The 8,857-nt window shown below is 47.2% G+C and overlaps 1 protein-coding gene across 1 annotated transcript; it reads right to left on the bottom strand.

The window, feature by feature from the left end:
- Positions 1-2,068: 2,068 nt before the first annotated feature.
- Positions 2,069-3,929, bottom strand: LOC138855492 (uncharacterized). Its single transcript, XM_070105098.1, has 2 exons — positions 2,474-3,929; positions 2,069-2,339 (listed from the first exon to the last, which is right to left on the bottom strand). Exon 1 carries the CDS (start codon positions 3,807-3,809, stop codon positions 3,111-3,113), a length of 699 nt encoding a protein of 232 aa, XP_069961199.1. The 5' UTR covers positions 3,810-3,929; the 3' UTR covers positions 2,069-2,339; positions 2,474-3,110.
- Positions 3,930-8,857: the final 4,928 nt, after the last annotated feature.

Here is an 8,857-nt window from a genome sequence, read left to right as displayed (position 1 = left end):
GTATTCTGGGTCCCTTATTATTCTTATGTTATGTCAATGATATGCCTATCAGTGTCAAGTGCAAACTCCTACTGTATGCAGATGACAGTGCTCTGTTAGTGTCAGGTAAAGACCCACAAGATATTGCTAATGTTTTAACACTGGAACTGGAGTCCTGCAGCAAATGGTTAGTAGACAACAAACTATCATTACACCTAGGGAAAACTGAAGCCATTCTCTTTGGCACGAAACATAAACTGAGAAGGGTAAATAATTTTAATGTTCAATGTAATGGGGAGCCCATCACTTTGGTTTCATCAGTAAAATATTTGGGAATCCCCTTTGACCCATGCATGTCAGGAGAATTGATAGGGAACAGTGTAGTAAAGAAAGCGAATGCCAGACTGAAGTTCCTGTATAGACAAGCACAGTGTCTACCTACTGAGGCTCGCAGGACCCTATGTCTAGCCCTTATACAATGCCATATGGATTATGCTTGCTCTTCTTGGTACTCTGCTTTGACAAAAAAACTGAAAGATAGACTGCAAATCACCCAGAGCAAAATTGTAAGATTCATCCTGGGGCTGGGACCAAGAGAACATGTAGGCCAGGATGAATTACAGCAGTTGGATATACTGAATGTTGAAGACAGAGTAAAAGAACTGAAGCTAAATCATGTTTATAAAATTGCTCACAAACAATGTCCAGAATATCTTGCTGTCAATTTTGTCAAGGTTGGGAACCAAAGCAATCATAGTACTAGGGGGAGAGAGCACAACTTTGTAGTACCCACAGTCAGTGGCCAGGCTTCAAACACCTTTTATTGTACAGCAATAAAGGAATGGAACAGACTACCCGCACATGTCAAAGCCAGTCATAGCGTGAACCAGTTCAAGAAGAGTGCCAAAAGGTGTCTGATGAATGTAGCTACAGAAAGGGAGGCGAATGATTTTCTATTTTTTAGCTAACATACGTGTAAATTTTACCTTATTCCTTGTAATGACCCTCGTATTGTAGATAGTCTTAATGACCTTGGTGTAGCAGATAGTCTTTTTAGTATGATAATAAGATGTTATCTTCATTGTAGAACAATAAGAAAATATTATAACCTTTATACTATAATAATAAGGTAAAAGGACCCCAATGGAAATAAGTCACTCTGTCTGACTTTTTTGGGTTATCCCAGGTTCTCTACACATATGCTGCTATGTATGATAATTCTATGTAACTGTATTTGTGTATACCTGAATAAACTTACTTACTTACTTACTTACTAGTTATAGCAGGCTGATACTGGCCAGTTAGGTATGTTGTAATTGGATAGGTTGGGGGTGATCCAGCTACTTCAAGTGACCAGAGAATATCTGGTAAGTGGTGGTATTATATACAAGTGTTTTTTTCCTTGATGGACATATACATGTGCAACCTACCCCCCCTCCTTCATTCAGTTAAACTAATATAATCTATACAGTCCACAATTAATTAGTAGTGCCGTACTTGTGGGTGCTATCCAATTTATACTGGTCTCGGATAGATATGGATAAGATTGTAAGTGTCGAAGGCCCACCTGCAGTGACCAGAGGTGGTTTAAGTTTTCTCACATGTCTACACGGGGTGACTACGGTAAACAACATAGCTGTTATCTCCCAATGAGATTACCGTATGCATGTAATGTTGAGGTACATACAGGTAACCACCCCTATAAAATTTTCCATTTCTGCCCGCTGGTCCTTCCTGAACTGGATGCAATCAGTGAAAAAATTAATTGAATTAATTACTTAATAAAAATTTAAATGACTGATTGAAGGAAGTGGGTGTAGAGTACACAAATTTGTTCGATCGTGTGGTGGATGATAATTAGCCCAATTAATTGCTAGCACATGTGTGGCTAGGATTTATACAAGAGTAAAGTGCAAGAATTACTCTTATAAGGAGTCTACTTAAGTTGTATAATCAGTGATTAATAATTCTCTAACCATGACTGGATCTGATGGAGTTAATGTGGCTGACAAGTCCGTGGATTTTAGAGTAATGAAAGCATCAGTACAGGCTATTAAAGGCCATGTGACAAAGGCATACAAGTTGTGAAAATTTGTCTGGGCTGCCTCCAAGTGAGTCGCCTACCCTGGCAAACTCTGTTGACACCGAGCTCTGAGATGGGTACCTCAGCCTCACAAGTGGCTTATAGGACAGATTTTTCACAAATGATTGGTATTGCAAGAAACCTCGCCTGCATGCACGTATAAAGGACTAACTTACTTGGTGTTGCAGCATATATCCTGATCTTCAACTTCCTAAGCCTAGCTTTAGCCCCCTTGGACTTCCCCTTGGGAACCACGTGCAACCGGGAGCATTAATTCCTGCAATATTCAATCCTTATTAGTGTCCTGCCTGCACCTCAGAAATTCCTATATCCAAGAGGGTATGTATCCCCTAGTATAACTATGCAGACTCAGACGCTAGCTTCAGACGACTCTGAGACGCTGGTACTTACTGGGCATACTCTCTCTGTAGCACGCCGAGCCCTCAGTTAACTCAACCCACAAATCTCCTAAGTCACTGGCCAGATCCTACGGAAAAAGGTGAATATCTCGTCTTACTGTATGGGCTGATGGAAGAGATCATCTACGGTACATCGAGGTGTCTCTACCAGATTTCCCCAGGTCTCAGATGTGAAGACACGTGGGGGCGCCGCCTGATGTTCACGGCACGTCTTGTCCAGTCGAAGTCTATCGTAAGAAGGACGCTATTCTGTCTTTGTGACCTGCGCCCCGCCATTCAAGCTAGGGCTGCCAGTTCTCCCTAGCTAACTTATCCTAATGTTTGCCTACATTATCGGCCTATTCCTACCTATGTTAAGGTCTTAGGTCTACTCTATCATTATCTACAGATGCCTTAGTAAACCTAATATTAGTGTATTACCAGTAAACCTACCTACTCCTTCCCTGAAGAGTAAATCTATAAATTAAATAAGCTTACCAACCGCCAACCAGAGAATGCCTTGCTTGTTTGGGAGGGTTTAAGGGTCGCTCGGCTCAGACGACCAGACGCTCATGCTGGATCTGAGCTGTGGAACTATTTGGACCAAATAAATTTCCACATCCTCCCGCCGGCGAAGGTAGGCGCTAAGTCTAGATCAAGTCTGCCTCCCGCAGGCCCCCCCAGTGGGCCCTGGACTCGAGCGCCGTTCGACGGGTCGTCCGGCCGCTCAGCTCACTCAACCTCTGGTCTGATTTCTCATGTCCCGGTCCCACCGTGTGGACCTCGAGAGGCAAAAGCCTGTTGATGGGTCTTATAGTCTCGACACCGTTCATTCTCACTTTCACCATTCTCAACCGCCCAGCCTTGTCTGGGTGGGTTGACACTACCAGGCCAAGAGGCCAGTGTGCCCTCGGCGCCTCGGATTCTACCAGCACCAGGTCCCCTTCACTTAGCATCATCTTATTCGCCTCGGGGTCGGCACCATAGAAATGTTCCCGCAAGGTTGTCAAGTAATCCCTGCGCCACACCTGGTTCCATTTGTCCAGGATGTTCACCAGTCTGTTGTGACTCCTGTGCAGTTCTTCATTGATGGGGGGACCATCTGGCCCATAATAATCCAGCTCCTTGGAAGACTGACTCAAAATTGCGGGGAAGGGCTCAATCCTTCTTCCAAACAGCATGTGATTGGGGGTGAGAGCTTCTTGCTCGTCAATCCCATTTTGTACGTAGGTCAGAGGCCTGTTATTAACTCTTGCCTCTATCTCAACTAACACTGTCCTCAGTTCATCACAGCTCACCCTCCTGCCGTGCAAGACCTTCCGAATGCACCTTTTGACTGTGCCCACCATGCGTTCATAGAATCCCCCTTGCCAGGGTGCCCTGGGAGCTATGAACCTCCACTCGCACTCTATTCTCTTCAGGTGTTCTCGTACTTCTCCGTTGTCCCTAAGATTCCTGAAAACTTTATCGGCCGCCCTAAAGCTTGTGCCATTGTCCGAGATAATCAATCGCGGGCACGAGAATCTGGCAGTAAACCTCCTGAACAACTTCACGAAAGTCTCTGTCGTCATATCTTCTGCCAACTCCAAATGCACCGCTCGAGTAGTGGCACAGGTAAACAGGCAGACATATACTTTCTGAGGGCCCTCCTTAACGTCTCCTGGGTTCTTCAATGTGATAGCCCCCGTATAGTCTATTCCTACAGTCTCAAAGGGCCTGTCACTATGTACCCGCTCCTGAGGCAGCGGTGGTGGACCTGGGTAGGGTAGGGTCCTCCCATCGTACCGCCGGCAGACCGTGCAACTCTTTAGCACCCTTTTGACGGCAGCTCGACCCTTCAGTACCCAGTAATTCTGACGTAGGCAGGTGAGGGTATCTCCAAACCCCCCATGTAAGGTCCTCTGATGGGCATCTTGTATCAATAGCTCTGTCGCCCATCCCTCCTTTCCCAGCAGCACGGGATGTTTGGCCCCATAGCTGAGCTCAGAGTTTTGTATTCTTCCCCTGCATCTTATTAGCCCCGCATGATCTAGGAACAATCCCAATGAGTGAACCAATTTGCTGTTCCCTGAGTTGTCATCGTTGGACACGCGTCCTGACGCCATAACCTGCTGCCGGGTCGCAAGTACTTCCAGCACTCCTGGAAACCTCCCCCTTTGGTACTGCCTTATCCAATATTCTCTGGGACCCACTAGAGACAACTGTCGACCCTGGCTTACCTTGTCATGCAGCTTCCTCACGAATCGAAATACCATTTCCGTGACTCCTATAAGTTTTCTCCACGAGGAGTAGCGCCTGGGGTCAAATAATTCAGTGTCGTGTTCCCCCGCGAAATGTACTATGCTGCTGATTGTCTCCACGAATTTCTGCTCCGGCCAGCAATCCCTTGCCGGTAACCAGTCTGGGCCTTTGAACCAAAGCTCGCTTTTACTCAACTTTCTGTGTGTCACCCCTCGGCTTATCAGGTCGGCTGGGTTTTGATCTGTAGGCACATACAGAATTGTTGATGTTGACTGTAGTTCCCGTATCTCCTTTACCCGATTCCTGACATAGGGGAGCTTAGACCTGTCATTCTGGACCCACTGTAAGGCCACCTCCGAGTCTGTCCATACATAGGTGTGTGTCACCCTCAGATTACTTAACACCTCCTCTACGTACTTACCCAGTCTTGCTCCCAGCAACATCGCCGTGAGCTCTAGCTTTGGGATCGAGCAATCCTTCAGGGGTGTCACCCGCGCACGACTGGTGACCAGATTGACTTGGTCCCCGGCCACCAAATACGCTACTGCCCCATAGGCCCTGGAGGAGGCATCACAGAAGACGTGCAAGTCATAATCCCGCCCGGTGCACCCGATGGACCTGGGTAATGTGAACTCGTGCAATTCCGCTAGGTCTTTGTTAACCAGATCCCACTCCTGGCAGACTGTTTCTGGCAGTGGGACGTCCCAACCTAGGTTCAGCTCCCAGGTCTGTTGTACTAGCATCCTCCCTCGAATGGTGATGGGTGTCAACAAACCCAAAGGATCGAAGGCAGTCTGCACTTTGCTCAGCAAAGACCTCCTGGTCAGCTTCCCTTCCCCATCAGGCTTCCTCTTTAGCCTAAGTCTGTCTTCCTTGACTTCCCACTCTAGTCCCAACACCGATGTTACCTCAGGCACTGAGTAGCCAGTATAGTCATGTTCCACCATGCCCCGCAACGTTGGATTGTTTGTCACCCATTCTCTCAATGGCATGTTAGCTGAGAGCATCTCCTGATTAGACTCTCGGTAAATATCCATCAACAGCCTTTCATCTGAGGTGGTACCCTGCATGTTGTCTACATAAAATAGGGTCTTCAGTAATTCTTTAAGCGGGCTGTTACAGTTCACAAGGTGGTAGTCTATGGTAGCCTGTAATAGGAATGGTGAACTAGTGGCACCAAACAACACTGCCCTGAATCTATAGGTATCATACCCTTGCTTGGGCATCTCCCTGTTAGCCAGCCACAAGAACCTTGTGTAGTCCCTATCCTGTGGCTGCAACCCAATACGTAGGAAGGCTTTGCTAATGTCTGCCGCATAGGCGTACTGTTCCGTCCTGAATCTCAACAACACATCTGCTAATTTCTGCGTCAGGGAGGGCCCTGTGAGCAGACAGTCGTTCAACGATGGCTCTCGGGGACTCGCCTGCGAGCTGCAGTTGAAGACTACTCTGATGGGAGTGGTTACCGACTCCTTGGTGACTGCCATGTGTGGAAGATAATGGGTGTTTTCCCCAGGGCTGGCATTGGGCACTTTCTCGATGAACCCAAGGGCCAGCTGTTCCTTAATAATATCATCATATTTCCCCACCAGACCCTTCCTGGTCAGGCTGTTCACCAATGAATTCAACTGACCACGTGCCCTCTTGAAATTAGTGGGCAGCGTTGGGTGGCCCGGTTTCCATGGGAGTCGCACCCAATACTGCCCGTCCCTGAACTGCACATGGTTCAAGTAATCTCGATACGTCTCTTCGTGTTCGGGGGGCGGCTGGTCACCTTTAATCCCTACTACATCCAGGTCCCATAGTTTATGGACCGGCTCACTGTCGGATATGCCAACTTGCGCCTCTGACAGGCCTTCGTGCACACCAATCTGCATCACCAGTACAGCCTCAGTCGCTGTAATACCAGAGCCCTCCTTTCCCGGGGTCGCAGGGAAGTGAGCTGGTATTCTGCCTCCTACGATGTACCCCGCTGGAGTCCTGTACAGGCCCACACCTTCCTTGATAACCCTTCTCGTAGACACGAACTCGTCTAGGTAATCCCCTCCTACCAATATGCCTACATCACTAACATTGTCTGTAGCAATGTCTGGTTCTGCTAGCTTCACACCCAACTCCCTCAAACGTTTGACTGCTTCAGCCAGTCCCCTAGTGGTAATGATATTGGGCAGCCTCTTCACCATCAAGGCTGAAATTTCCCGTCGATGCCCGGCTAACCTGACCGTCACATTGACTACTGGATAAGACCTGCGTGGGACTTCCCCACCAAACCCTTCCACCTTCATGTCAACTTTACCAACTGTCTCCAGCTTCAACCTAGTGGCTAGACTCTCCGCTATGAAGGATCTCTGTGCCCCACTGTCGAAGAACAAACGGGTCGTTTCAGACTTCTTCCCGTTCGCGACCACCGCCATTATGGTGGGCAAGGCCACCGAGCCTTGAAATTGCTCACCAGAACAAATTCTCGGTGCCGTACTCACCACACTCATCGTTACTTCTGACTTGTTCTTGCTCTCCGCCCTTTCTTGCGGTTTGCTCTCCTTAACTTGTGCTAATCCGGCATCATTAGGACACAGTGCACTGTGGTGCTTTCCCTTCCGGCAGCCCCGACACTCCCTGAGCATGGTGTTACAGTCCCTGGCAAAATGTTCTCCACAACACTTGAAACAAAGTCTCAACTCTCTTAGCCGTTGAACCCTTTGGTTATAGGTGGTGAAGCTTGAACACCCTGAACTAGCGTGTTCTTCATCACAAAACACGCACCGTCTCATACTGGCCGCTTTAGTGGCTTCTCCCTTGGCCCTGTGGGTGGAGGGTTCGCCCTGGGCATAATACGTGCCTACTTTAGTGGGAGGTGGTTTAGGTCTATCTCTCGAATGTCTGGGGAAGTCGACCGACTTCTCCTTGGTAGGTAATTTCTCCCCCTGACCTATGCTCAGGTGAGATATGAGATCCCCTAACCCTTCAACAATTTGGTCTATCGTGAACCTATTCGTCCGATGTTTTAAGTGTAACTCATGCACTGTCGTGCTAGCCAGTTTCCTCTGAATCACCTGGCTAAGGATCCATTTTGAATCATTCTCATCATGCAAATCTCTGAAACTATTGGACAAGCTCATAACCTCAATACGGAACTTCTCTAGACTTTGACGGTCATGTCGGCAAGCCTCTAGATCCAACAACCGATAAAGTATAGCTACCTTTATCTCCTCAGTGTTGCCAAACATGTCTTCTAATTGGTCTTTGGCATGTTGGTAATTAGCGTCAGTAATCGGGTAGTGCCGGACCAGATCTAAGGCTTTACCCTTGAGCTGCGACCGCAAATACTGCAACTTGACGGCATCTGACAAATCATTTCTGTCATCTATCTGGGCTCTAAACTGATCCCAGAAACCAATGTACTCTGTTAAGGTTCCGTCAAACGTTGGTAAATTCAGCTGGGGCAACTTGGGCAACATATTGACAGGTGTGTGGTTGTTTGGGGTACCTGCGGTGTTCAACACCATCCTTGGAATACTAGCCTTTAATGTACTTAACTTATCTTTGTACATATTCATCTCCTGATGACAATCTACATCATCCTTAGTGAATTCGTCCATAGCCTGCTGAAGACTTCCCTGGGATTCCTCATCCTCAATAGCCTGTAGCTCATATGCTGAGAATGCTTGTTCATAGGCTTCCCACTTTTCCCCCAAACTCTTCAAGCAGTTCTGCAAATCATCGCAGTCTACATTACTGCGTTGGCAAGTAGCCTTGCACCTGTTACGCGTTCTGTTCAGATGCCCTTTGTATGCTGCTACTGATCGTTTTAATTTTGTTAGCACTGAACCAGACTCTCCTGAACCCCCATCTGCCATTGTCGAAGTTTAATGAGGAGTGTGACACTAATTGTACTTTACCCAGTCCACCCTACAGCACGTCACGGTGTTAGGTAAGAATGAACGAGTCTTAAGGCTTCTCAACAAGCTTAACAATTCCCTTTGTTATATTGACTCTACTATGAATCAAAAATGTACACTGTTAGCTCTCAAATCCCAATCAAAATGTGTATCGATGTGAAAGCTTAACCTAGCACTTAACTGTACAATGCCAGCAAATAATTACAGGACTTAACCTAGTCTCAGGTATAATTCACAAATCCCACATTAACATGAAT

Source organism: Cherax quadricarinatus, chromosome 96 (assembly GCF_038502225.1).
Source record: "Cherax quadricarinatus isolate ZL_2023a chromosome 96, ASM3850222v1, whole genome shotgun sequence".
Classification (NCBI taxonomy): domain Eukaryota; kingdom Metazoa; phylum Arthropoda; class Malacostraca; order Decapoda; family Parastacidae; genus Cherax; species Cherax quadricarinatus.
This window is presented reverse-complemented; position numbering and strand designations above follow the sequence as displayed.

Excerpts from the sequence above, each read along its gene's own strand:
- LOC138855492 (XM_070105098.1), bottom strand. The coding sequence starts at position 3,809 with ATGGTGGGCACAGTCAAAAGGTGCATTCGGAAGGTCTTGCACGGCAGG.